Source organism: Trypanosoma cruzi, genomic scaffold (assembly GCF_000209065.1).
Source record: "Trypanosoma cruzi strain CL Brener 1047053517123 genomic scaffold, whole genome shotgun sequence".
Taxonomy (NCBI): domain Eukaryota; phylum Euglenozoa; class Kinetoplastea; order Trypanosomatida; family Trypanosomatidae; genus Trypanosoma; species Trypanosoma cruzi.
The window spans coordinates 61,856-88,075 of record NW_001849559.1 but is presented as its reverse complement, the minus strand read 5'-3'; the positions used below and the strand labels follow the sequence as shown (position 1 = coordinate 88,075).

The 26,220-nt window shown below is 47.0% G+C and overlaps 13 protein-coding genes across 13 annotated transcripts, besides 22 other annotated features; all 13 read left to right on the top strand.

The window, feature by feature from the left end:
• Window positions 1–11,734: part of a sequence feature (heterozygous, Esmeraldo-like haplotype) that runs on past the window's edge.
• On the top strand, window positions 317–3,475 carry Tc00.1047053507093.80 (hypothetical protein, conserved; the record flags this gene model as incomplete). The annotated part of the gene is made up of 1 exon (XM_815445.1): window positions 317–3,475. One exon carries the CDS (start codon window positions 317–319, stop codon window positions 3,473–3,475), a length of 3,159 nt encoding a protein of 1,052 aa, XP_820538.1.
• Window positions 442–470: a microsatellite.
• Window positions 3,509–3,541: a sequence feature (AT_rich).
• Window positions 3,677–3,707: a microsatellite.
• Window positions 3,719–3,768: a sequence feature (A-rich).
• Window positions 3,796–4,350, top strand: Tc00.1047053507093.75 (hypothetical protein, conserved; the record flags this gene model as incomplete). Its single annotated transcript, XM_815436.1, has 1 exon — window positions 3,796–4,350. The coding sequence occupies one exon, from the start codon at window positions 3,796–3,798 to the stop codon at window positions 4,348–4,350; it is 555 nt and encodes a 184-aa protein (XP_820529.1).
• Window positions 4,545–4,590: a sequence feature (A-rich).
• On the top strand, window positions 4,614–7,187 carry Tc00.1047053507093.72 (hypothetical protein, conserved; the record flags this gene model as incomplete). The annotated part of the gene is made up of 1 exon (XM_815434.1): window positions 4,614–7,187. The coding sequence occupies one exon, from the start codon at window positions 4,614–4,616 to the stop codon at window positions 7,185–7,187; it is 2,574 nt and encodes an 857-aa protein (XP_820527.1).
• Window positions 7,288–7,320: a microsatellite.
• Window positions 7,404–7,431: a microsatellite.
• On the top strand, window positions 7,451–7,759 carry Tc00.1047053507093.69 (hypothetical protein, conserved; the record flags this gene model as incomplete). Its single annotated transcript, XM_815470.1, has 1 exon — window positions 7,451–7,759. The coding sequence occupies one exon, from the start codon at window positions 7,451–7,453 to the stop codon at window positions 7,757–7,759; it is 309 nt and encodes a 102-aa protein (XP_820563.1).
• Window positions 8,140–9,915, top strand: Tc00.1047053507093.66 (hypothetical protein, conserved; the record flags this gene model as incomplete). Its single annotated transcript, XM_815469.1, has 1 exon — window positions 8,140–9,915. The coding sequence occupies one exon, from the start codon at window positions 8,140–8,142 to the stop codon at window positions 9,913–9,915; it is 1,776 nt and encodes a 591-aa protein (XP_820562.1).
• Window positions 9,964–9,988: a microsatellite.
• On the top strand, window positions 10,152–11,534 carry Tc00.1047053507093.63 (hypothetical protein, conserved; the record flags this gene model as incomplete). Its single annotated transcript, XM_815468.1, has 1 exon — window positions 10,152–11,534. One exon carries the CDS (start codon window positions 10,152–10,154, stop codon window positions 11,532–11,534), a length of 1,383 nt encoding a protein of 460 aa, XP_820561.1.
• Window positions 11,629–11,655: a microsatellite.
• Window positions 11,658–11,704: a microsatellite.
• Window positions 11,735–12,056: a sequence feature (areas merged during assembly that could not be assigned to a particular haplotype. This can correspond to areas where the two haplotypes were merged or to regions with more than two copies in the genome that were merged during assembly.).
• Window positions 12,057–12,234: a sequence feature (areas merged during assembly that could not be assigned to a particular haplotype. This can correspond to areas where the two haplotypes were merged or to regions with more than two copies in the genome that were merged during assembly.).
• Window positions 12,235–12,269: a sequence feature (haploid, Esmeraldo-like haplotype).
• Window positions 12,248–12,293: a sequence feature (A-rich).
• Window positions 12,270–26,220: a sequence feature (heterozygous, Esmeraldo-like haplotype).
• Window positions 12,294–12,319: a microsatellite.
• Window positions 12,320–12,449: a sequence feature (A-rich).
• Window positions 12,495–14,582, top strand: Tc00.1047053507093.60 (hypothetical protein, conserved; the record flags this gene model as incomplete). Its single annotated transcript, XM_815443.1, has 1 exon — window positions 12,495–14,582. One exon carries the CDS (start codon window positions 12,495–12,497, stop codon window positions 14,580–14,582), a length of 2,088 nt encoding a protein of 695 aa, XP_820536.1.
• Window positions 14,635–14,668: a sequence feature (AT_rich).
• Window positions 14,989–15,018: a sequence feature (AT_rich).
• Tc00.1047053507093.50 (hypothetical protein, conserved) lies at window positions 15,114–18,038 on the top strand (the record flags this gene model as incomplete). The annotated part of the gene is made up of 1 exon (XM_815441.1): window positions 15,114–18,038. The coding sequence occupies one exon, from the start codon at window positions 15,114–15,116 to the stop codon at window positions 18,036–18,038; it is 2,925 nt and encodes a 974-aa protein (XP_820534.1).
• Window positions 18,347–18,616, top strand: Tc00.1047053507093.44 (dynein light chain, putative; the record flags this gene model as incomplete). The annotated part of the gene is made up of 1 exon (XM_815444.1): window positions 18,347–18,616. The coding sequence occupies one exon, from the start codon at window positions 18,347–18,349 to the stop codon at window positions 18,614–18,616; it is 270 nt and encodes an 89-aa protein (XP_820537.1).
• Window positions 18,771–18,812: a microsatellite.
• On the top strand, window positions 18,844–21,576 carry Tc00.1047053507093.40 (hypothetical protein, conserved; the record flags this gene model as incomplete). Its single annotated transcript, XM_815440.1, has 1 exon — window positions 18,844–21,576. The coding sequence occupies one exon, from the start codon at window positions 18,844–18,846 to the stop codon at window positions 21,574–21,576; it is 2,733 nt and encodes a 910-aa protein (XP_820533.1).
• Window positions 22,031–22,561, top strand: Tc00.1047053507093.30 (hypothetical protein, conserved; the record flags this gene model as incomplete). Its single annotated transcript, XM_815439.1, has 1 exon — window positions 22,031–22,561. The coding sequence occupies one exon, from the start codon at window positions 22,031–22,033 to the stop codon at window positions 22,559–22,561; it is 531 nt and encodes a 176-aa protein (XP_820532.1).
• Window positions 22,833–23,714, top strand: Tc00.1047053507093.20 (hypothetical protein, conserved; the record flags this gene model as incomplete). The annotated part of the gene is made up of 1 exon (XM_815437.1): window positions 22,833–23,714. The coding sequence occupies one exon, from the start codon at window positions 22,833–22,835 to the stop codon at window positions 23,712–23,714; it is 882 nt and encodes a 293-aa protein (XP_820530.1).
• Window positions 24,014–24,051: a microsatellite.
• Tc00.1047053507093.10 (hypothetical protein, conserved) lies at window positions 24,267–26,207 on the top strand (the record flags this gene model as incomplete). The annotated part of the gene is made up of 1 exon (XM_815435.1): window positions 24,267–26,207. The coding sequence occupies one exon, from the start codon at window positions 24,267–24,269 to the stop codon at window positions 26,205–26,207; it is 1,941 nt and encodes a 646-aa protein (XP_820528.1).

Here is a 26,220-nt window from a genome sequence, read left to right as displayed (position 1 = left end):
TGAAGCGAAAATAAAACCGTTGTCTCTTTGAAGGCTTTAATGCCTAATTTCAGTGGTGCCTTATTGTTTAGGTGCCACGCCAACAGGAAGCCTCAGCGAATCGCAAAACCTGTTTATGGCATCATGTCATCTACTTTTGTGTTCTTCGTTCTTCAACGTTTGTCTTTTTGCGGGTTGACGTTTGGAAAGACAAAAATTGTGGTTTGTATTTTTTTTTAATCCTTTTTTTAATGCCTTTGACCTTTGGCCCTCATGCTGCTCCAACTGTAGTAGAAGGCTCTGCAAAACGCCTTGAGTTTTTTTTTTTTTTAGAAGCATGGAAAATCCTCCCGTTGGATTTGACTCAACCCCAGCCACATCCACATTTCCTCCTACTAAAGATGAGACGGCTTCCAGGCATGCAGTGAGCATGAATTTTGGCAAGTTGGCCCTTTCAGAAATGGAGGAGGAGGAGGAGGAGGAGGAGGAGGGTGGCTGCGAATATGAACGTCTGGTAGGCAGAGAAGAGAAGGAATTTTTGTGCGTGCCACGTGGTGCTGCATCCACTTTGCAAGGGTTCGGCTGGAAAGCGAATTATGAACCGAAAAAGGAAGAATCGTTGTTTATTCATCTGAACGATGCCAAGAATAAAACGTATGAAACATCGACTGTGGCCGATACGACGTTTCAACAGTTTGACCATCCTCCTGACGGTGGGAAAACGGAAAGGCAGGAACGCGTTCGAGAGGCCGTGGGGACAATGAAGGCATTGGACCCCGGCACTGGGATGGCACATGAAGAAGCGGAAGAGGAAAAGGGAATCCAGAAATTGGGAAAAGACCCTGGCACCGCTTGGGGGGCAATGAAACGGAAGGATGACCCAAAAGAGTGCGCAGGCAGCGGTGTTTCTGCTTTTCCACACGCCATGGTCTTACACAAGCCGCAGACAGTCGCTTTTTTCCAGAATTATTTTGTACCCACAACACAGTCTCCGTCATCACCCGCGCCGATGTGTGAAAACAAGACTCCTATAGACTACACGCAACGGGGGAAAAGCCACTCATTATTCTCAGGGGAGAATGAGCCAGTGCCTACAGAAACGGAAGCACTGCTGAGCTTGATGAACGGCGAAGAGAGTGTGTCTATCCCGCCCACAAGCCGATCTGTTGGGCGCTATTTGTTTTCAACACAGCGCGAATACAATGACAAGGACGATCTTATGCCGACTGCTGAGGAGACGCACTCTGTTTTTTTGCGGCGTGAGTTAATGGAACTCGAGCGCAACGCTGCGGCTTTTCTTGTGGAGGAGGAACACGTTGCTCGTTGCTCCCTTGAAGAAGAAGAGGTGAATGGCCGTGATTTGCTTTTGAATGCAGTTCAGTTGGATCTTGATACGCTGTGTTTTGGCGAAGTGGACATGGAGGGAGATCAGAGGTACACTACTCCGCCGGTTAAACCGAAGCCCTATAGCCCTGTGTTAGATAATATGGATGACCACAATGAGTTGTTTTTGCGAAACACACGGATTGGCAGCAATATGGACGATGATGTGGTGACTCCGCTGGAGAAGCTCTTGCGTGAGAGTTCTCCAAACGTAAGGAATTTATCGACATTCAACAGCCCTGCGAATGGTGTGTACACTAACATCTACGAACCGCCGTCTGGTAAGGTGGAAGTTGCAACTTCAAAGTTATCATCGGGTGCGTCCAGAATTGGTCTGCTGGCGAAAAATGCTCCAAAACCTTTGTCTTTAGAGGCTGCCCAAAGTCATTTGTCCCCGCGGTGTCTGCTTGAAACGCAGCGACATCAGCTAGAGATGGAGCGGCGTTTGACTCAGCGAGACCGCGACAACTTGGAGCGTGCGCTAGATGCACGTCATCAATTTATTCAGATACCTTCTGACGCACACGCCCAGCTGCGTTTCGAGCCTTCAGACTCCTTCACACGTGAGCGGCAGCTGATTTTGGGTTCCTTTGGCATCACTGGTCAGAAAATTTCTCAGGCTGATAAATCAACGCCGCAGAAGGAAGGAAAAGAAAGGGGATTCCATCACCATCATCAACAAAGAGAACAACAAGCGGTGCTGCAGCCACAGACACATGAGGAAGGTATGCCTGGCGTCGGTGTGTCGCCCATCTCGCCCCAAACATTTGTTTCCTCTCCCAGTCCTCCGAAACCGTTGGCACAGAAACCGTCTCCAAGGGAGGCAACCATCTTTGCTGAGGCGTGCGAGGCAAAGTACAAGGAGAGTTTGACAGCCATGAAGGAATTAATAGAACTGTATCAGGCGTTCATAAAGACGAAGCCACAATCAAAAATACTGTCTGGGGAATCACAGATTCAAGTTTACAATTCCAACGTGAATGAACCAGAGGCTTTTTCAATTGTGACGTACGAGAAACGTTTGGCTCGCATCAAAAAACTTTGTTCCTCCTTCAACACCAAAACGAGTGTGACACATTATTACCGACGTATTCTCCACACACCGCCGTTGCCTCTTTCTCTGCTTCCCGAAAATGTTACCGACGGCATTAGTCGAAATTATATGAGCGCACTGGTCAAAGGAGCTATTATATCCCATCGAAACTCTGTTGAAGGTGTCGAGAACACGCGGAGAACAGATGATAGTGGAGCAGCCAAATATCCTTCACACCGTTTTGCTGGGTTCTGCGAAAGTGGGGTTGGGTATGTTGTGCAAAAGGCCAAACCGACACCTTTTGTAGCGGATGAGAATAATGAGAGACGCGGCACATTTTACTGCCAAAACGCCGATTCATATTTGCCTCCACATCGTCGTATTAAAACACCTCCAGTTTCGCTTGGTTGGGAAAAGCAAATTTCAACAAAGGAAGTTTCCGTGTCGTGGCCGGTTCTTCGCTGGGACGCACAGCGAAGTGAGAATATTCTCATTTCTCGAAATGGGACGACATGCATGGCGGATGCGTCAAGACTTCTTCAATTGATTGCCCTGGAGAAGGAGCAAACTGGGAAGGCAGTTCCTTGCGCGAAAATTCCAATGTTTGCGCTTGGAACGGTCGGTATTGCGGAGGGGGAGTTTGTTTTTGAGGTACGGATTGATGCTCACCCTTCATCGACGCATACACCGCCAAGCGTGTTTGCGGTTGGGATAACCACCAAATATTATCGAGGTGCGCACCAAAAAAGCCCAGCTTATCTATTCCGCTCGGATGGTACAATTGTGGCGTGCTCTGATGATGAAACAGGGGTTCCATATGGATGCCCTTATCATTGCGGCTCCCATATTACCGTTTACCTGAGTCTGATTCGAAAAGAACTTCATTTTTCTCTCAATGGACAACCATTGGGTGCGGCTTTTAGGTTTAGAGGGGTGGAGGATCCTGAGCCTTTGTTTCCACTGGTTGTACTGGGTGGGGAAGGTCATAGTGCGAGTTTTGTTCCGCCGTCGGCCCCACAACTGCCTCAACATGTGATTCCGCCGGCGCATTGGAGCATGCATGTTGTTCAGTCCCACTAGTTGTAACGTTTTTACCTTTTACTGCATACACAGTTTTTTAAATATATATTTTATTTATTTTTTTTTGTGATTTTTTGGGTATGGCCTTTTTTTTTTTTTTTGTGTGTGTGTGTGTGCGTTCTTATTTGTATCGTTTCTTTTTTATTTGTTTCACATACACTGCGTCTGGCGGATGTGTTGGTTTGAATTCTCTCTTCTGGATGTTTTTTTGTTTGTTTGTTTGTTTTGTTTGCGTGTGTGCGATTCTTATTCTTATTCTCTCTCTCTCTCCTTCTTTTTTTTTTTTTTTTTTTAGAGCGCTGCATTGTTAAGTTTGGCAGATGGCTGAGCTTCACGTTATTGGAGATCTGATGTCCGGGGAAAATTTTGGAAGGAGGAGCTACTTTTGCATCTTTGAGATTGTCACAGGGGAGCACTGGAGCGTCGTGGAAGGTCGTACGTCCGGCTGCACTCATATCATGCAGAGTGGTGGGGACGGTAGTGTTTTGTGGTGTTTTCCATTAGATGTCCACTTTACGACGAACAGCATAGAGGGGTGGCCCAAGATATCACTGCAGGTGTGGTCCATTGACCAATATGGCCGAAAGGATCTGGAGGGATACGGTGTCGCCTTTGTGCCGCCGCCCAGCATGGAAGAACAGGAGGTGGTGGTAGAGACATGGAAGCCATGTTACTGGAGTCCGAGCTTTTTCACTCGCATTTACGAGGCGCTTCGACTTGTCGTACTTGGCGGGAATCCGGTACTGCGTGATAAGGCGCTTATACACACCAACGACGAGCGTTTCAAATTGCAGACCAAAAGTGGTGGAACGGTTTGTCTCCAGTTAAATGTAATTTCGCGGGGAATGCAGAGGTTGGGGATTCGGTACAGTTGAGAAATTCAAGGTGACAATGACAGTGAGGAGTCAACTTCTCTTTCTAAAACAAAAAATAAAAATTGTTGACGGATGTTTTTTCCACCTAAAAGAAGAGAGAAAACGGATACATAATTGGATGCTCCAACTGCTCACTTATAGATGCATGCATCGTGACATCTTCTTTCTTTACGTGACTATCAACTCCAAACGCCTTTTTTTTTTTTTTATTATCTTTTTCTCTTTTTGCTTGTATGTTTTAGCGGCGAGGACCCTAAAATCGAATGGCCAGCAGCATGGATGGGACCCGTTCCACGTGGCGCGGTGTGCAGTTTTTTGTTGATGTGGATGTGCTGCTGACCTTCCGCACTGTGACGTTGTCCGATCTGGAGGGACAGCCGGGACAGCCCCAGCGGCGCATTGCAGTGGTTGATGGCAAGGCCGTTTCTGTGGTATCGTACCCCGCCGCATCCTTTTTTTTGAAGACACTGAGGGCCACCGGCAATTCCGTAGTTTTGGTTACTCCCTGGAAGACAGAGAAAACGGCGTCTCTTTTGCGTTTGTTTGGATGGGACGCATTTGATGAAATAAGAACCATCCTCCGGGAACCCGGACACGAGAATTTTCGTTTGTCCTGCCTGAACTGCACTCTTGAGGAGTACCCTGTTTCCGTGGTTGTGACGACGTCACGGGCGGCGTGGCATACGGCGGTGTGGTCTCAGGTTGTGGAGGTGCGGCACGAGACGAATTACCCCTGCCAATCTCTTGCTCTTTTAAGAGCTCTTTCCTGTTGCCTGCGTATTGCCGAGTGCCGCGTTCGCTTTCCGCACACCGCCGTTTCGTCCTGCATCTCTTTTTCTCGGGCACGGCTGTTTTCCCAATACCGTTTTTACCTATCGCCGGAGGTTACAGACCCATCGTCGGTTGTGATGATGATCAATGAACATGGTGGATATTTAGTTAGTAAATACGAGGATGCGACGCATTACGTTATTGAGGAGGGGGAAAACTCATTTTCCTGCACCCTACAGAAGCCTAGATTGTCCCGCGAAGACGGGGAAAGAAGTTCATCTTTGTCTTCCTCCGACTCCGAAGGTTCCGATTTTTCTTCAGTTGCCTTAATTGACGTTGAGAGGGAAAGCAGCGTCTCTCTGGACAGTGACTCTGGCGAGGAAGACAACGGTGGGGCCTCAGGGGAAGTCAAGAATATTGATGAAAATGAGGAGCAAGAAAAAAGGACTATTCATGTCGCGATGCTGCCACCTGTGACGACAAATGAATCCATGACAGCGACGGAATTTGCAACAGACTCAGTGAACTCGTCCCTCATTTTACCTGTTGTGAATGGATGCCACGAGACAGAAGAACATGATGGGACAACATGGACAACGCCATCGACGTCAGCCAAGACGACGACAGCAATCACGGTTACTGTCCTATGGTTGCAAGATTGTATAGATGGGCTTCTGGTGTACCCACCGCAGGTGGCTCATTCCAGTAATGACAGCTCACAGTGGAACATTTCTGCGTTATTATTAGCGGCACTTATTCCTCCTTCAGATGTAGAGCCGATTTCTTTGTCTTGCTTAAATAACATTGCAGAGGACTACGGATTTCGGCCACTGCAACTATCTCAAATGGGAGGCGAGGTGAATTTGGCCACCGTACTCCAGAAACAATGGGGTTCTGTGCTGCATGTGGAGATGAGGGGAGGGGAGCTGCTTTTGCGGCAGCCCTCAATTCCTCCAAATGAGGCTGGACAAGAAATGGAACGGCATTTGGCATTTATCGCCGAGCAGTTTTGCGATGCATGGACTAATGCAATTCGAAATAACCGGCTTCGTAACATGACTGACTCTGGTACACAAACAGCTGCAGTCCTCATGGCTACATCTGAGGCGAATACAGACGTTGTATTGCTTAACTCAGAAGGAGCCACGGTGGATCCGTCACCACAGGGTAGACTACTTCTAATGCATGCGCTGGGCCCCGCCGAGTGGGCGAAGGAAGTTGACGCGTCCCACATGACATACAATGCGATCCGAGTAACAGAGGAGTCTGTGTCGTTGGAGCCTTCCTCCTCTTTAGCACTGGTACATGAGCCGCCCACAGGGTACGAATCCCCACCGGAAGTAAAAGAGGTCCAGGCTATCAGCGACGAAAAGGCGCCAGCCAAGTTTGCCCAGCGAGGTGTGGAGGCCGAGAAGGGACAACCGGTGGTTGATCTCGCGAAACCACCACCGGGCGGTGAAAGAGAATTTGTAAAGTGCTTTATCCCAAGCGATGGCCTTGGGGATGAGCGGGAAACGCTGGACAAGGATGTCTTGTTGCGCCAACCACCGTTTCGGAATTATCCCATGAAACTTACAGTTGACCAACAAGGCATTCACTGTCTTTTTGTCACTACGTTTGATGCGAAAAGGTTTTACCAGGAGGGCTATGCAGAGGTACGAAATCGGTTTCTGCCTATTTTGCCCGAGTACGGGGAAGAGATCTCTTCGACAGTTGGCACCCGAAAGCGACGTCGTAGTCGTTCGCCGGTCACTAAGCGTTCTACCAGCAACACGTCCAGAGGTAACCGTAAAGATGCCTTTTCATCTAACCGTGACTCCCAGTCGTTCCGGGGCGCTCCAGTCATGGAAAAAAATGTGGACACCGGAGGCAGTACTGAGTTGTCGAAGAGCGACCTCGAACTTTTAGGTGAAATTGGGGCAACGTTTGAATTTGCCTGTCAGCATGTGGACGTGGTTGAGCGGTACGCCCTTAACGAGCTATCAGACCCGGTGTTTCGCAAGCAACAACATCAGTTGCTGCGTGTAGTAGTTAAACTGAAAAGGATTATAAAAAGAGGTAACTGAACAACTGCGTGAATAGAACAAAGACAGATGAATGTTGGGAGCGGCGGTGAGTGCGTGTGTTTAAAACCTGCTTGATGAGGAAAGGGGGCTAATTAAACTTTATATATATATATATATATATATATATATATATGCGCTTGTTTCTTTATTGTTATTCATGAGTGCTTTTTGTTTTAATTTTTCTGACGTTACCATTGTACATTTTTTACACTCTTGTTTTTTTTTTTTTTTTTTTTTTTTTTTTGCGAGGAACAGTGGTGCCAATGTCTATTCCTGATGTGGATAAATGTGCAAGTCGGGGGGCTTCCAACGATGAGGTGTTTCCCGTCGAGCACGATTGCGCTAGACGCCAAGGGGAGAGACAGGAAGAGCCGGAGAAAGTTATGCCGCGTAGAAGAGGTCCCACAGATGATGAAAGGAGGGCCAGCTTGATTATCGTTGGTTGCTTTCTCTTTCAGGAGGTTCACTGCAACACGCTTCGCGCGCTGTTATTTGCGTCTATCGCCGCCTATACACTTTCGAAATACTTAGGCAAAACTCCCGATGCTTCCGCTTTTCCCAACCCCAAATGAAGAAGGCGGGGATAAAGAGAGAGTTTTTGTTTGTTTGTTTGCATGCATGGCTCACAGGTGCTGGTTACGCTTTTGCCTATCATTTTATCGATATTTTTGCACTTTTGTTGTTGTCTTTTCTTTATTTATATAAATGTGTAGCCTTTTTCTTTTTCATGCATTTTGTTTGTGAGATACCTGCCAGGTGTTTTTTCGTGCGGTCGTGCGTTCATGGATTGTTGGAAATCGATCAGAAAGATGTCCGTTGATGTGCTTTTCCCCTTCCAACTCATCCTCGTTTGTTGTTGCTGTTGTTAATTGCTGTTCTCATAAATTCACGCTGAATTCACGGCGCAAAAGGGGGAGTGTTAGGGGCAAAGATAATATTCCGAAAAACTCTCATGAAAACCATTGCCCTCATATCTGGTGGAAAAGATAGTATTCTTTCGGTACTATTGGCGATGCGATATGGGCATTTCCCTGTTGTTGTGGCAAACATTTGCCCTACAGGCGATGAGGGGCCTGAAGAAGTGCACGAGCTTGATTCTTACTTCTTTCAAACGGTGGGCCATGAAGCGGTAGAATCTATAGTCCACTGCATGGGCCTGCCGCTTCGTCGAGCATACATTCGGGCAGGCCAGTCGAAGGTGCAGGACCTTCACTATTCGAAGGAACGCGATGATGAGGATGAGGTCGAGACCCTTTATCGTCTGCTTCACTCCGTCAAGGAGGAATTTGCAGAGGTGGAAGGGGTAACTACGGGTGCGATTCTGTCCCACTACCAACGTTACCGCGTGGAGGATGTATGTGGCCGCCTAGGTCTCCAGTCACTTGCTTTTCTTTGGCAACGCCCAGCGGAGGAGGTTCTTGATATAGCCGCCGTGTTACATGTGCATGCTATTCTTGTCAAGACGGCGTCCATTGGACTTGACCCGAGGATTCACGTTGGTTTGTCTTTGGAGGATGTACGCCCCACACTGGAGAAGGCACAAAGATTGTATGGGGCACACAGTGCCGGTGAGGGAGGTGAATTTGAGACCATTGTATTGGACTGTCCACTGTTCAGGGATCAGTGTCTGGGGGTTTCGTTGCTTGAACGCGTCATTGTGGATGATAACGATTATTCTCCTTCTGGTTATGCGCGCTTCAAGGTGAAGCTGCGCGACAAGACAATGGAAGAAAGGGCCTTGAGTAAAGAGTTGCTTTTGCGACTTCCGACGCTGACGTTTCCTTCTGATAGAATGTGCCATTTGCCTCGAGTAGACCAGCTTATTAACGTGTACAATGAAAACCTTGAATGGGAGAAGAGCTTTAGGCCTTCCAATATTGATGCGAAGTTTTGGGGCGACAACTGCTGCGATGTCTACGAGAGTGACGTTTTGCATACCGAGGACGAGGTGGAATATTGCGTGACAGGCGTCTTGCAAAGAATTGTAGAAGACATGTCTGGAAGAAACCGTGAAGTTTTTTTTATGCTTGTGTTTTCTCCGTCTATACGGTACTTTGGTTTTTTTTTTGAGGCGTTTGCTCATTTTTTCCCCAACCCTCAACCACCCGGGTGCGCTTTTGCAGAGCTTTCGGATAAAAAAGCGTTTTGTCTGGAGGTTCTTTCGGCCCCACGAGAGTTTATTCAGCGCGCGACACTGCAGGTACGAAGCAGCAGTTGTTGCGGGCCAGTTTCCATGGGGCCGCATTCCTTTTCTAACCTTGTTAACACAAACGCTGAACGGTGTGTGATTGTGAGTGGCTGCATTGGCTTGGTGCCTGTGAAACAACGTTTGGCAGTTACAGAGGACATGCCGGAGATATTAAATTTATCGTTCTCACGTTTATCGCGCGCATTGGGCTTGGAAGAAGATGCTGTGAGGACGTTTTTCGCCCAATTTGCCTTTATGTATGCGAACAGTGTTATTGGACTCACGCATTTTTGTGCTGGGGTTCCATTTGCCACGCACGCAACTTTTTTTTTGCGAGATATGAGATTTGCACCGTTGGTGCCTTTCTTGTGGCGGTGGTGCGCCGGGGATTTTGCAAGGCTTTTGCCTTGGGAAAACCCACGTGCTTGCATCGAGAAGGATGGTGTTCTGTTTCGCATTCTTCACGTTACACGACTTCCGTCTAATTCTGAGGTGGAAATTGTTCTGGAAAGAAGGGGCCTTCGTTTGGAGGAGGATTGAGAAATAACAACATACGGACCGGTATACATATAAACACAAGCAATAGGAATATATATATATATATATATATATAACATTGCGTATGTGTGAAACTGGTTTTATTTCAAGGGTAATATATAAATAAATAAACAAATTTCTTTTTAACCTCTTTGCTTTTCTCTCCTGTGCACACGCACAAATTAGAGGAAACAATTATTGATTGTGGTACTAAGCTGCAAACCTTTTCCATAGTACAAATGAATTACGATTATATGTTTGTGTACGTAAATGGCGAGAAAATGGGACTCCTTGAGGATGGGAGGCTTGCGCTTTATCAACGCTTTCCCGTGGGGTCGGTGCTGTATGACCCCAGTGAGTTGCCCCCTCGTGAGGTGCCTATTTCGGCTGATGCGGCGGATTATGGCGTTACAGCCTGTAAATTGATTCCATATGGCCACTACGAGGCGTACATACCTGAACCCACCACAGGTGATTTGCATCCAATGACAAGTGAAAACGTCTGTGTCTACGTGACGAATCTTCCACCAAACACAACGGCAGAGATGCTGGGACGATACTTTGAAGCGTTTGACATGGTTGCGGAGGCGGATGTTTTTACAGCTCCTTCGGGTGAATGCACCGGAAGGGGTTGGGTGGTTTTTCAGGACCCTTCAAAACTTCTGATGGTTCCTCCTGTGCTGGAGTTTTTTCCCCGTCTGTTTATTTATACTTCTCTCAGCGACAAAATTCCCACGCGAACGACACTACAACTCTCTTCTGTCCCAGATATATTGGTCACTGGAACGGACATTGCTTCCTTTTCCGAACCGGCACTCAACCACAATCGCGGTGGGAATCATAGGAGAATGAATGGCAAGACATCTGGAAATTTTTTGAAAATTTCAACTGCAGCGAATGCGGGTGTTATAAATACAAGTGCCTATTATTTTGTCGCCCTAATTCGAAGGGATGAAGTGGAGAAATCAGTTGAAGAAGGTGTTTTCTGGACTAATCCAGCGAATAGACGTGCTTTTTATGCAACGCTAGAGAGAGGACCTGTGATCATTATTTTTTTGCTGCAAGAGTACCCGGTCATATTTGGGTATGCGCGTTTGCTTCCAGACGGAAGTGCTGACAAGAATGGTTTTTCTTCCTGTACCGTAGAATGGATGAAGCACCATGTGTTCCTGAAGGAACAAGAGATGAGAAACATTCTCAGCGTTCCAATTTCTAAAATGGGTGATGGCGTCCCTTTAAAACCCGAAATAGGTGAGAGTATATGCCATTTAGCAGAGCAGCACCCAACACACTCCACTATACCAGAAAGGTTGGGTCAATCGTCACCCAACAACGGTCGGCATGTGGGGCGTGGGGGCGGTGTTGTTATTAGCGGCAACGGAAACGTGGGCGGCTTTAATAGTGTGGGCGGTGGGGGTCTTGTCCATTCAGTTGGCGATAGAGGAACATTACGGTCAGGCATTGGAATAACGTCGCTGCCACAGCCACTGGGGACACGTCCAGCCACAAGAGGAGGTCATATAATGAACAATAGAATCCCCCAACGACGACGTCCATATAATGACAACTCTAACACCTACGTAGGGTATGGTGGTAGTGCTGTACCTCCGCGAAAACTGTAGTGTGGTGAAGTGATTTGTCTTGATGTCGTTATATAGGGGTCTGTCATTGCTCTCACGCTAGTTATCACTTTTGTTATTTAACAAAAACACGCGGAAAAAAGGAAAAAAAAAAAAAAAAGAAGCAATAATAATAATAATAATAATAATAATAATAATAATAATAATAATAAGAAAAACAACAACGAAGAAAATGAAAGAATAAGGTCCGAATTGGTTTTTGCATGTTGTGCTTAGCTGGCGTGGAAGAAATGGGGCTCACTTCGCTGTTGATATTACTTGCCCGCTTTTTTATTCCTCATCTTCTTCCAGCACCTTCTCGCCTTGGCCTTGGGGTGCGACATGATTTACATTTTTTTTCTTCCATTTGGGCCAATGGATTTTCACATGGTTATAAACATGTGTGTATTGTATGGCCGTTTTTTTTTTTTGTCTTTTCTTTCTATTCGCCAACCTCCACTCACCCTTTACACTGCCTCACGTTCAACGCCGCCACCAGAGACTGGTTTGCAGAAGAGGGAAAGCAATAACAATAATAATGAAACAAAAAAATTATGTGTTTAATCTCTTGTGTGTCAGCGTACAAAAAAGTGTGTTGGCGCACTCGGTGGTTGACTGAACTTTTTTTTTTCCTCTATTTTTTTTTTTTTTGTGTGTGTGTGTGTCAATGAGGCATGACAATTGTGGATGATCCCTTGTTAATTCTTCTTTGTAAATTTTTTTTTTCTTCTACCTTTATTTTTTGTTTTTCTTCCTATTCTTTTATTATTATTATTATTATTATTATTTTTCCACTTTACCAGCGTTTTACTTCTTTTTTCTTTTCTCTCTTTTTGTTTTATACGCCTTATTTGCAGGTAGATCTTTTTTTTTCTTTTTTAAATTATTTTTGCATATATTTTTTTTCGTAGTCTTTTTGCACGGCGTGTTTAGCTCCGTTGCTGTACACAAAATTTGGGCCCTATGGCAGCGAGGGAAGGATCGGTGTGCTTGTGTGGGGGGAGGCGGTCACATGATGCGGAAACTGTCTTTGCGGGTGGCGGCGAGTGCCCCAACAGTCCTCCCATTGACGATTTTAGTCACGTCTTGAGGGCCGCTCACATCAATTTTGGTCATGTGAGTCCTGGAGCGTCCTCCATCACGGCGACAGGGACGGTGAGGGAGCAGCCCTCGCCAATTGTTGAGCATATCACGCAGGGTCTCTTGGCCTCCAGCCTGGGCTGCGCAAGATGTGCGCAGATTGACGGCATTCGTGAATCCCTGAAGTGTGTGGAGGCGTCGTACTTGGGTGAGATTGCACAGCTGAGGCGAATGGTTGGGCAGATCGACGGGGAGCGTATGGATGCGGTAAACCGAATGGAGCAGACACTTTTAACGTTTGAACGCGGTAGGCAACAGAGTTTGTCTAAGGATTGCGAGATCCAGTCGCTTATTGGTCAGCTACAACAGATGGAAGATAGGTCGCAACGCCTTGAATACGAGTTAGATTCATTGCGTCAGCTTTACAGGCGTGAAATTGCGTTCTACCACCAACGAGAGATGTTTCTTTTCCTGGAGAATGAGCGATGCGCTAGGGCGGCATTATCATCCACAGAGGATGGCTGGCGGTCTGCACTGGAAGCAAGGCACTTCAGTCTTGTGGAGGTAGACGGAGAGATTTACCGTTCCTATCCACATCAGAATTTTTTGTTTTTGAATTTGTCCAAAGAAAATGAAGGAGGATCTTCTATGCGGGGTGGTCTTTTGCCTGGCTTGGTCCGGTCTCTCCCGCCCTCTATTACCCGAGATGCTGGGAAAAATCGAAATGGAGGTGGTGGGAGCAAAACTTCTGACATAAAAGGAGGGCTTTTGACGGAGCTTTGGCAGTCCAAGAGGACGTTGAATGAACTCAATGAGAAGCTGCAGCGTGAGCTGAGGGCTAGAGAGGATCAAATTTCAACGCTACGTCAACAGCTTTCTGCCCGAGAAGAAAGTCTTGTGCAGTCATCCGAGGAACGTGCGGAAGAAGACAATCTCAAAAGGGAAATGCAGGAGGAGATTGACGACATGCTCCGTACTGAATTTTTTCTTACACAAATGTGTGAGCGACACCGTTTGGAGACGGAAGCAATGGAAGGACGTGCTCATTTGTTGCAGTGGCTGCTGCAGCGACATGTTTTATTTTCGCAAGAAAGAAACCTCATGTGTCTTGAAAGGACACCAGAAAAACAGGGTTTAACGGAAAAGGTTTGGACACCAGGGACACTACCTTTTTCCATTTATTCCAATGTCGATGTTAAACCAGACGTATACGTCAACAGGAGTAAGTATAGCCTGTCTTGTCAGCAGCAGCAGCAGCCTGACGAATTATATACTGTTGTTTCCCAAGCGGTCTCGGAGACGCTACAGAGTGTTCTCCCTCATCAACCTTTTGCGATAAAAAAAACTGCGGAGGCTATTTACGCGACTGAGGACGAGTTACACAACAACAGCAATAATTTTGCACGAAAAATGCATTACGATGAGGACGGCAACGGAATAAATGCGTCTCACGAGAAACTCCCTGGCGATGTTCGACGTGTTTTGCAAGAGTTTTGCGCGGCAAATCCACCGCAAGAAATCGTTGACCTCAGTCCAGTTCTAGATGCCCTTAAAAAAGTAGCAAGAATGACATCGCACAACGCCAAGGTCATGGATGACAAGCTGAACGATATGCTTATTTTGCAGTCTGCAGTGGCCCGACAGCTTGCGTTGCTAACCACACCACCTGCTGGGAAGCAAGTTGATGAGTCACCGTCTTCGAACGTCTCCGCTACTGCCTCACTGTCCATAGTGGACGCCGGGGTCGCAGGTGCGAACAACAAAGCTTCACCAATTTTTAGACGGGCTCACTCGAAGCCACCGAAATTAGATACATCACCAGCGGGGAGAGGCGAGGGTAACGCGCCAGTTATTTTACAGGCGAAGCCATCTCATGAGTGGGACGTGGAAGACTCCGATGATGAATCGATTCCTCCAATACCTGTTTTCTCTTCCTTACGGAAGACGCCGTACGATGCGGACGAGTTGTAAAGCACGAAAGAGGCGAACTTCTTACCGACCCAAGATTTTTATTTGCCCTGCGTTTTATTTTTACTTTTTATTATTTATTTATTTTTGGGAGAAATCTACCATCGTGCGTTGATTGTCCCCTTTCAAATTATCTACTTTCTTCGTTATTTTACATAGATATAAAGAAAAGAGGGATTTGCTGCGTTACAAAGGGTCCTTTTTTTTTTTTTTTGTGCGTGTTTGTTTCGTTTACTGTAGGCGTTTTGTTTTGGAATGTGACGTGAACCACACAATTTTCATAGACTTTTTTTGATTTATTTTTGTTTTCTCTCCTTCTTTTTGTGTGTTGCTGATATTTTTTATGTTTCTTTGCGGATGCGTTTTACGGCGGTCTGCCACCAGCATCTTCTCCAGCTGTGTTCCCTGCAAAAATAATAATAAAATTTTTTGTTTATTTCTTTCTGCTTTTTTTGTGTGCAAATATCTTTGAAATGCCTTTTTACTTTGGAAGGGGGTGGAAAAAGGGATTTTTAGGGTGCGTACTGTGCGGCCATGATCGCTGGCAGAAAGAGAGGGAGAGATGAGGTCGACGACGTGTTGTTGGAAGAAGTTACTGCTGCAATTCAGAGCGTGGCAGCAGAAACCGAGGACATTGTGGGTAGCGTTGGGAAGGTGAATGGAGCGGTGTTGGCGTCTCTGTTGGAGAGATTCCGGCAAATGGAAGTGGCGCTGAACGCCTCTGGCGGTTCCGCTGTGCAGCTGTGGAAATTAATTGTGCAGAGTCAGCGGAACAGAGTTGCCGACGCATTGAACCACATCGCTGTCGCTGATGATGCGCGTCGAAAGGGTCATCTCATAGCAACGCTTCAAGAACAGCTACTAAGCTCTGCTTCCTTGGCTGCAGAGGGGGTGTCAAGTGGTCTCTGCAGGGCCCATGAGACAGCAGTTGCGTTGTTTTCATCACAACTAGCCGGGGAACGGGAAACAAACAATAAACTTATTTTGCATGTGCAAGAGCTTCTTCGAAATTCACTTGAGGCCATTCAGGTGTCCTCTCGTCGGGCAATGAAAGCGGAACTTTTATCATTCAAAAGGGACATTTTAGTCGCTCGCCTCCAAAGTTCTCTTTCTTTTTATCAAAATGCCTCGCTGCGTCAACATGAAGAGGTCATGGCGCTCATCAAGATTGTTCGCATCCTTGCCGCAAAGAGCAAAGATGTTGATCTTGCCGAAACAAAGTTGCGTCAGGCCAAGACACATGTGAAGCTCCTGGAGAATCAATTGGAACTTGCGGGGATCGTTGAGGCTATTTTGCCACCCAAATTTGTCCCCCCTCGCCAAGGCACAGAACCTCCTAATGAGGATTTAAAACGTACCGCGCCGGAGTATTTTGCTCTTCGACTCTTGGAGCATAAAGATATGACACTCTCAGAGTTGGTGGACTCATGGCAGAAGCAGGAGGCACGTATCATGACTGCCGAAGAGAAATACAGGGAGTTGGAGTTGTCACTGGAGTCTCTACGGCGGGAATCTCTGACAGTGCATCAGGGGTTTCTTGAAGAAAAAAGACGGCGCGAAGTGGTGGAACAACGATTGGTTGATCTTGTTCGTGAGCGGATTCGTCCAAGCAGTAACGATGCTCTAGTACAGCAACTTACGCTGCTTCGGGCGGACCATACAAAGGCACTTGATGACTTGGCTCAGATGGCAACATTGGTTAACGTTACTCGGGAAAAGTTATTTGCGGAACAGCAACGAAACGCGTTACTGGAGAAGAAGCTGCAGCAAATGCAAGATGACTCCGCGAACGATGAGGTGGCGAACACCTTGGCTTCGCTGCGTCATTATTACGAGGAAGAACTTGATCGGTTTCGAAATGGTCTGGTGGACGCAGACACAAGGAGTGCGGTGGCGGTGGCGTCATCAGAGATTCAGCAGAAGGCATCGAAAAATGCAAGCAATGCCTTGATGGTGACAGAGCAGACTGTAATGGATATGTCTGCTGCTCTAAACCGTGTAGAAAAGCAGCTGTTAATCGACCAAGAAGCGTGCGGTTTTTCTTCCTCGGAGCGTCTTACGGAAAGTGCGGAAAAGGTACTGGCGGAAAGCGAGATGCATTTGAATAGGACAATGTCATCCTTTAAAAGGATGATTGAAGAGTCAGAGATTCGGCAAAAGAAAGATATGGCGTCTTTTGAACGGCAGGTGAAGCAGTTGCTGGAGTCTTTGCAATCACTTCTTCCTACGGTTTCACACAGTGAAGTTACATCTGGCGCTGAAATTATGATGGCGCAGCAACAGCAAGAGGTCCAATCGATGATGCGAGAGGCATTGGTTCACGCCCTGCAGTTTGTTTCTGATAATTTGGTCACAAATGAGATCAGTAAGACGAGTCTTCTGGACACTTCCATCTCGGATGCACGTCAGATCAGCCTGTTGTTTGAGAAGGTGCAAAAACTTACAGTGGATCGTGATGCGGCACTGGAGCGACTGGCGCGGTGTGAGCGAATTATTGATCAGCACAGCTTAACTGCCGTGGAAAGAGTTTTAATGCACGAAGTTCCGGTTGAAGAATCGCTTGATGCCATGGAGGCAGCTGAACAGATTACCACATTGCGCAAAGAGGTGTCTTCACTTGCTGCAGCTCGAACGGCTGCGCTCGCTGAATTGAAGGAATTACGCAAAGAATTAAAGGAGAACAACCATGAGAAGGAATTCGCAGTGGCGCGATTTGAACAGCTTGAACATCACAACAGTCGTCTCATTAAATCCATTGAAGAATGTTTGGCGCGCGAGGTGGTCCTCATTGAACAGGTGCACCAACTACAGCGGAATCTGCAAAAAGGGAAAACAATGGAGTTGCCGGTCTTACCAACGGGTGATTCTAATGAAACGCCGGAAATGGAGAGGTTTATGCCGTTGATGCAACAACTAGAACAACTTACGGGTGGTATTAACGAGATGAAGGAGCAGCTGTCGCAGGTACAAAGAGTCATCTTTTCTTCACCCGCCGCTGAGGGTGACGTGACGGAAAAGCAGCTCCTGTGCAATGGTGTGCGACAGGTGGCTGACGCACTGCGTGAGGCACTCCAGCACGCGGAGTTATTCCATCACGCTCTTCCATTGGAAGCCACAAAAGATACAGCTTTATCAATTGTTGGATCCTCTGCCGAAACGATGTCAAACAATGACGGGCATGAAAAAGCGGAGACAATATCAGAGCCCGGGCGATGCCTTGCAGACGCGCCAGAATTGGATGCGCGTGACGAGGAGTTGGTCCGGCTCCGCAGCAAGGTTGAGACCCATGAGCAAATTGAACAAGCACTGAGAAAGCATGAGAGGGACCTTCAGGAGCAGAATGAGGGCCTTCAGGCGAAGATTGTTAGGCTTCTGCAAATTAATAGGCAGCTTTTGGAGGAGTTAAAGACCACTCGCGCTTCTTCTACTACCAGCGCTAACAAGGCACCACAAGGTTAACGAGGCATTTAGAAGAACGAAAAAGAACAGCAATAACCGCAATCAGGGAGAAAAAATGAGGAGGGGAGTGCGCGTGGTGTTACAGTTTCTTGGAGGTTGCTATTATTAGTCCTTCTCGTCGTTCTGTATTAATTCCCTTGTTATATATATTGTTTTTGTTGCCATCATACTGAATTATGCATTTTTAGGAATGCGCAGTGTTGTATGCTTTTTTACTTTTTTTGTCTTAACGCACTCTTGTTCATCTTCATATTTTCAGAGGAAGGGGTCGTTTTTTTTTTACTCGTAACCCACATTATTTTGCATTAATGAGCGACCGGAAGCCAAACGTGAAGTTCGCGGACATCAGCGAGGAGATGCAGAATGACGCAATGACGGTGGCCACGAAGGCAATTAAGGAGCACCAAATGGAAAAGGATATTGCCGCCCATATAAAGAAGGAGTTTGACAAGCGCTACAATCCCACCTGGCAATGCATTGCTGGTCGAAGCTTTGCTGCTGACGTTGTTCACGAAAGCAAGCACCTTATTTATTTTTATATTGGTCAGATGTCAATTCTTTTGTGGAAGACGGGCTGAGGCCCTGATACGCCAAAAAATGTAATTACTGCATTTTTTTTTTTTTTACTGCCGTTATTTCCGTTTTGGGAGGCTTCTCTCCCGCACTTCTTTATGTTTTAATTTTGGATCTGAGGGCGTTTTTAACCACGATGTTGATGGTTTGTCTCTCAGCTTATTTTATTTTATTTATTATTATTATTATTTTTTTTGTTTTTGCGGAATTGCGATGAGGGAGAGGCGTCTGCATGCTGGTGGGGGTGCGGGAGTATCGACGAGAGGAGATTCAGCGCATATGCGGGACATCGGCCGAGGCACTTGTCTCGTATTACACGCTTCTTCGCAACAAGAACGAGGCGATCATGGCGGATGTAACAGATGCCCGGGCAAGGAAAAACATGAATTTTGATTACTACACGACAACAGCCAATAGTCTTTTTGAGGAGGCGGTCAGGCCCATCATACGCACCGTTCTGCCTCCTATATCTTCTCCACAAGTTGTGGTCGTGGTGGACGGGACAGAGACGACACGGTTCCACACCTTGCTGGACCCAGAAGAGGGTATTCTGGCACTCTTTTGGCGCTTGTTGATGGATGCGGTGGAGTTTAGAAGCATTCTGGGGGCGGTTTACATCGCTGTTGTGGAGCTGGACGACAACAATCGACTGAGGGATATAGCGTGTGCAGTTACTGCGGAGAAGGAGCCGATCATCTTTGAGGATGCTGAAGATCTTTTCACGTCCGTCGAAGACGCGTCCTACATGGAACTTAGGGCCGAAGCAGATATTGCGAGGCTGATGCAGCATGCACGTCGAGTCGCATTGCCTGAACGGCATCAAATTTTTAGTTTTATCCTTGTCCCCCAAAAGGCATCGGGTCTACCGAATTGTACCATTCAGTTTGTCGCGTTGTCAGTGTCTGAAATGGCACGAGGAATGTGGTCTACTCGACACTGCATCACGACGGCAGCGTCGCTTATAGAGAGCCGGTCCCCTTCAATGACGTTTTCGGGAACAAAACTCTCATTTCTCCTAAAACCCGCACTTCTTGGTCAACAACCGGGTTTATGGATTTCTTGCTTTGCCCCAACCAGTGTAGCAGCTCTTAAACAGCGGGAAACGTTCAAGGAGTCCTTCTGCATCGCACATACATTGTGTCGTGTGTACAGCTCACGTGTTGGTGCGAGTGTGAGTGAGGCTTGCCAAAGAATTGGTTTTAAAGAAGGAGATTATTCCAATGAGAACTGTGACGAGCAGGTGGAGGTACAACCCCGCAAGGATGTTCCCAAACCGAGTTTGTTAGGCCCGTGGGAGAAGACAAGGAGGAGGTTGTCTAAAACTACTTCGCTGCACCCTTCCTTATCGGTATCATTGTTATCATCGTCATTTTCCTTACACTCCACACCAAATCCAGGTCAACAAAAAAAAGGGGAAGAAAGAGGAAACAGTCCCACTTATGGAATTACCGACGATCATTTGTCCTCCTTGGCGGCACCACAGCAAAAGCCAACGGGCCTTCTTGTCACTCCATCTGAACGGAGGACGAAGTCGTTAGACAGTAATAAAACAGGATTTAAAAAACGCAGGGACGTCACAGGCAATGGTCGGCGGTCATTGAGCCGTCCGTCACACGACCGATGCAGTTCATTGGAGAAGCATCCGTACAATTGTAGTGCGAGGTATGAGTTAGAGACCTACAAGCGCGTGATGGAACCGGCAATGAATCGGTTGCGAGAGGATATTCAACACTATATGGCCCTGCTGGAGGATGCGAGACGGCAGATTCGGCGGATCAAGCGTGTTAACAATGAGGAGGGTGGAGTTGAAAAGTTACGGGATTCTCTCTTGACAGCCAAGCGAGATTGCGCGTCTCTGGAAGCAGAGTTTACAAGACGTGAAGAAATGCTTCAATCAAGAGTGAGTGAGCTTCAAACTCGGTGCGAAGAGCTCTCCCAGCAATTGCGTGGTCAGACATCATGTGCAGTCCCCGAAGGAGAAAAATTACCACAAAAGAGCATTTCTACCCAGACACACAACCCAGTACCTTATTTTCCTCCGTTATCATCGTCGTCGCCACCACCACCATCGGCACCTTTGCCTGTAGAGGATGGATTGGTCGCATCCCGGGCTTTTCCAAAAGATTCCCCACGAAAAGATGTACAGCATGTATCGCAGTGGTTTGAAGTTGTTAATTATCATCAACGGGAATTGGAGGATTATGCCGAGCGTGAACGTTCTTATCGCAACCGTATCCTTCTCTTGGAACAGAAGCTTAGTGAACGTGAGTCCGAGATGGCACAGGTAAGGGCGGAGCTGATTCGACGAGATTGTGAAATTTCTCTGGAGGCAGTGAGTAATCAACGAAGAGAACACGAAAAGAAAATGGACCACACTCAGTTTGAAGATGTGGAGTACCTGCGTGCTAAACTGTTTGAGGCCAACAATGTCAGTTCTAGGGTGGAGCAGCATCTTGAATCGTGTATAAATGAATTGAAAGAGGAGCGGAGGCAGCGAGAGGCATCAGAGGCAGAGCTACGCCGTCTACAGGGGTTATGTGCTCAGCACATGGAAACTGGGGCTGTGAAGGAGATGATACAGATGGTGAAGGAAAGCTATGAACGCCATGTTAACCACCTTCAACGGGAAGTAGAGGAGTTGCGAAAAGTAGCTCATCAAGCGGTTTCAAATGAAATGATTTCCCGAGCAAATAGTTCTACCACTTCTACGCCTCGGCAAAGGCCACAAGGGCGTCAGCATGGCGGAATGGTTTCTCCCGCCATCGAAACGTTACAAGCTAAATCCATGTTTCCTTCTAAACCCTCACTGCCTGACGAGACTAATGCCACCAATGATGTCCCCTCGACACATTCAAAAACAATACCTGTGCGCAGTGGAGTGAGACGGTTTGAGGATTTTATGAAAGAGGAGCCGTCATATACGATTCGTTTACCAAAGGCACTTGATCGCGCTAACCTTTCATAACTGGATGAATGTCTTACTGGAAGATGGGTTGCGGATAGATTGAATATACCAGCAACTCTCTTGACATCTTCCGAGATTAAACTTATTTGGAGAGGTTACTCTTCTCTTTTTTTTCCCTCTCTCTCTCTCTCTGTAGATGTTTTTCTCTGGCTTTTGCTTTATATGTGCTTGTTTTGCGGCGGGGGGTTGGCGGGCGATGTTCCCTTTTTTTCTCGACGGGAAAGCACAAGAAAAGAGTTGATTTTGTTGTTTTTCCACCTCATTTTAGTCTGGACCATTATCGGAATAGAAAATAAGCGATATTTTTATTGTATATATATTAATCCTAGTGTTAGAACTTTATGAAAGCACGTTTAGACCTTGTATGTGTAACTGAACGCTGTTTTTATTTTTATTTTCTTTGATAATCGTTTCCGATTGTTTTTATAAAAAAATTGAAAGCATCTCATTACTGATGAAGCGACCTCGTTACGACAGCGACGATGATGACGATTACGCAGAAGGGTCGCTTCTCCCACACGCGTTGGAAAACAAAAGCGACTTTTTAATGGCTATGGGTGTAGGTGGACAGGAGTCCAGCGATGAAAGTCTCAGGAGTTTAGACGAGGTGAGTGTTGCGCCGGGGAAATGCAACGAGAAGGAGCGTCAGGATACAAAGCAAAAAGAAGAGCTGATGGAATCATTCTTTTCTCCTTCCATAGTCGTTGACCGACTGCAACGCCTGGCGCTTCGTGTCGATCATGACGTTCCGGAGCATTGGAAGGGCTTACTTTCCGAGGGTTTGCTTCAAGTGTACTTCACTACGCTGAGCTACGCAGAGAAAAAAAGAATGGTTGACGATAAACTGCTCTCCCAATACCTCCCCCACGATGCGAAGCGATTTCCACCGCTAGGTCGTCCTACTGACCGAAAATGGGACAATGCGTTTGGCATCAAGCCTGGTTGGCGCTGGGACGGTGTTGTTCGTGGTGTTGGATCGTTGTGAGGGCTTTCCACCCCAGCTTTTATTTTTCTTTTGTGTTTTTGTTGATTAAATGTAGGTCTGTGTGTGTGTTCGATGCATTTGCTTAAAATTTAAAATTTTTACTCTCTGTGAAGTCATTTTGGTTATGGGAAGCGTGAAAAGAAGAAAATGTATTTTCTCTCTCTCTTTCCCAAACAAAAAAGACGGAATGATGGGCACTTTTTCTCATTGTTTCCTTGTTGTTGTTTTTGGGTGGGCGGTTTTTTGAGTGGAATCAAAGGTTGTGAATGTTATGAGCTCCAGTATTTACTCTCGTGAGGACGAGAAGCGCCTGTCAGAATTGCTGGAGCGGGTAAACTGGGGCGGGGAGCTTTCCGAGGAGGAAAGGCTTGAACTGGCTCGGCTTAAGAGGCTTTACCAAGAATTTATTGAAGAGGGGGAGCGGCGGCTGCAGCTGCGTGGAGGGCACGAGAAGGCTGCTGCCACAAACTCTGACGGCCCGGGCGATGTGCTCCTCACTTTACAAGAGAGTTTAGCCTGTGCGGGAAAGGCGGCGTATTTTTGGGGTTCTCTTGTTGCCACTCTTGTGCCGGGCTACTTTGGACGCAAAGTTGGCCTTACGTCGGGTTTTTTGCACTGGAACTTTATAACCGATCGGCTTATTCTCGGTGCTCTTCCCGTGGTCACAAAGGTTGGTAGCAGTGGCAACCATCTGGTGCAGATACGAGAACAGTTGGAGTCTCGTAAGCAGAAGCTAGGCCTTGTTATTGCATGTCTGGAGGATGCGGAAGTTCAGGGTTTTGGTCTTCAGATGATCAGTTTTGCCGATGAGTCGAGTTGGCATGAATATGTTAGTCCTGCCGTGCGATATATTCGTCTGCCGATGCCAGATACTACGGCCAATGTATCTTTTGGTAGCGTTTTGTATGCCGTGAAACAGATGCATCACTGCATCAAGGAGCAGAATTGTGTGGTTTATGTACATTGTAAGGCCGGAAAAGGACGTAGCTGGATGGTGACAATGTGCTATCTGACTTCCTATGGAGGGATGACGTTTGACGACGCGGAGCAACTAATTCGTTTTACCCGTTCGCAAATTAATCCTTCACCATCTCAGCGGGCCTTTGCAGCTCAATTTGCCTCTCGAATACCGGCGCAAATAAGCGGAAGTTGATGATTGTCTCTTGGGTTTCCGCTTGCGGCGTGGCTTTTTTTTTTGTCCTTTGTATGGATGTACCTAAAAGAATATAAATAAAAACACATACCAAGGGAAAAAAAAAAGAAAGGAATGGGGGGCATATTTACCGAATTTCCGCAATATCCTTAAAAAAAAAAGGGGGGTGTATTGTTGTCGTTGAGTTTTGGGCTTTATTTTATTTCAAAGCGAAAAATTGGAAGAGGAAATAGTTGGTGAAAAGAAGAAGGCTGTGGTTAATGTGGACAAAGCCTGTAGTTTAAGTGAATTTTATGCTCTTTTTATTTTCTTGCTTTTTTTTTTTTTTTTTTTTTTTGCGTCGTCATATATATACGTATATATATACATATTCTGCTGATGAATGTTTTCACGGTTATTGGCGTTGGCATTGTTATTGTGATTAAATTCTGGGGTGCGTCTGGATTCCTTCTTTTTTTATTCTTCTTCATTTGCTGCGATCTACTATGCTCTTATTATTATTATTATTGTTGCTGTTGTTGTATCACTATGAGTTTATTTTTGGCTGCGTAAATGGGTCTTTCGCTGGGGGAGACAAGTGATGCGATTGCTTCGCTTGCAGAGGGCTGCAGCTTGGAACACATTGCGGAACTTGCGACGCAGTGCGAGTCTCACTTGGCGAGCGTCGAGGCAATTATGGATGCCACGGAAAATGCCCTACGCACGTCCCAAGGGCCCCGGCGCCTTGTTCTTTGGTTTTTCATAGATCGTCTGGCCAAGCAGCATGCCAATTTTTTGGACGCGCTTCGGCCGCGTCTGCGGGGTCTTGCAGCGACGGCAGCTCCGGCGGTAGGAACTGCGGAGTGGGATGACTTTAAGACGCTTTTAAAGTCGTCGATTGCTGTGGTGTTTGGTGCCCCGCTGGTTTCTCTTATTTTGTTGGAGATTGACCCCGATACGCAGAAGGAAACTGCCAGCACCACTAGCACTACAGAGCGGAGTCAGGGTATTCTTGCAATGCACAGCAACGCCATGCGTACTAGCGGCGCGTTTTTGACAAAAACCATTGGAACGCAGAGACCGGCGGCGGTGAAACACACGCTGCAAGTGAAAACTATTGACAGTCAGATGGCGATGAACATGGCGAGTAGCTATGCCCCTGCGCGGCCGCAGGAGATTGCCGTCCCTGAGATTCATCCCGATGCTGACGCGCCGCATGGGCATGTGAAGGCACTACCTTCCGATTACCTGAAGAATTATGAGAACACTAGAAGAAAGCGTCTTCGTGAAGTGATGGAGCGAAATAGAAAGGAAATGGATCGGCGCCAGGAGGAAGAACTTCTTCACCGTGTTCGGGGTACAGCTATTCAAAATGGGAAGATGCCCGATTATTCGGATGTGGTTATGCCTTTGGAGTTTCCACGTGATGAGCATGGCGTGAAGCGGGGATTTTTTCCACTCGGTGTACGCTTTATTCGAGAGGCAATTCGAAGCTGTGGTGGAGCAGTGGAGTTGGATGTGCTGGTCAATCGGCTATCTACACTAGCGAGCAAGGAAACTGTGGCGGAGTTTGGTGATGTGCGTGAATTTATTCTTATTCATCGGCCTACTTTTCGTATAACGAATGAAAGGAATCGTTGGATTGTTCGTCTCGCGGGGGACGAAAGTTCTGATCCGACTTGGGAATCTTTGCAGTGCCCTCTGTGTTCCAAGGTGATGCGTGGGCGCAACCTCGCGCGTCACATGGGCTGCAGACAATGTGTCACAACCCAAATTGCCCTTGGACTTCATGGCGAGGTGCACGGCCCTATTTCTGAACTTTCCTTTGTCGCAAAGTCCATCATTGACCGATGTAACGAGTATGATGATTGGGATTTGGAGTGGTTCGCCGACTGCTTAGAGAAGTCTGCAAACTGCCGACGTTTCAAGCTTTCCTCACAGTCGAAATTTGCTCCCATATTAAAGGCAATGCGTGTTGTTCGAAACCGCTGGTTGGCGCGGAAAGGGGTGGCGAATGTTTCGGAAGCCGCCGTAGATCCCAGCGACGCGGCTGTTGCGAATCTCTTTCGAACAATTGGGCGAAATGTGAACCGCCTTCCAATTCCTTGGCTGGAAATGGGCGATATGGTCGACATTTGTTGTCGTTTTTCAGATTTGGTATTGCCTCCCTTTAATCCCCCGCCGCGACCTGCCGACCCCCGCATTAGTCTGCATAATGAATATCCGGGCTTTCTTCTTTGTGAGAGTGAAGTTGACGACGAGGACGATCCGAGTGATGATGAAGACGCATTCTCTGATGATGAGGCGCCCACATTTGTCTTTGCGCCTCCGGTCGAGTTGGCCGAAACGATTTTCACGGCAGGCTTCGAAAGAGATACCAAACGGCTTCAACATCGCATGCGAACTGCTCCGCCGTTGGTACTTCAACGAGTGCTGAAGGGCGATCGATCTCAAACACAGCGAGAGATGTATGCCGTTGCAAAGGATGCGAGCGGCCTTACTACACCATCCTAACGACGACGGAGCG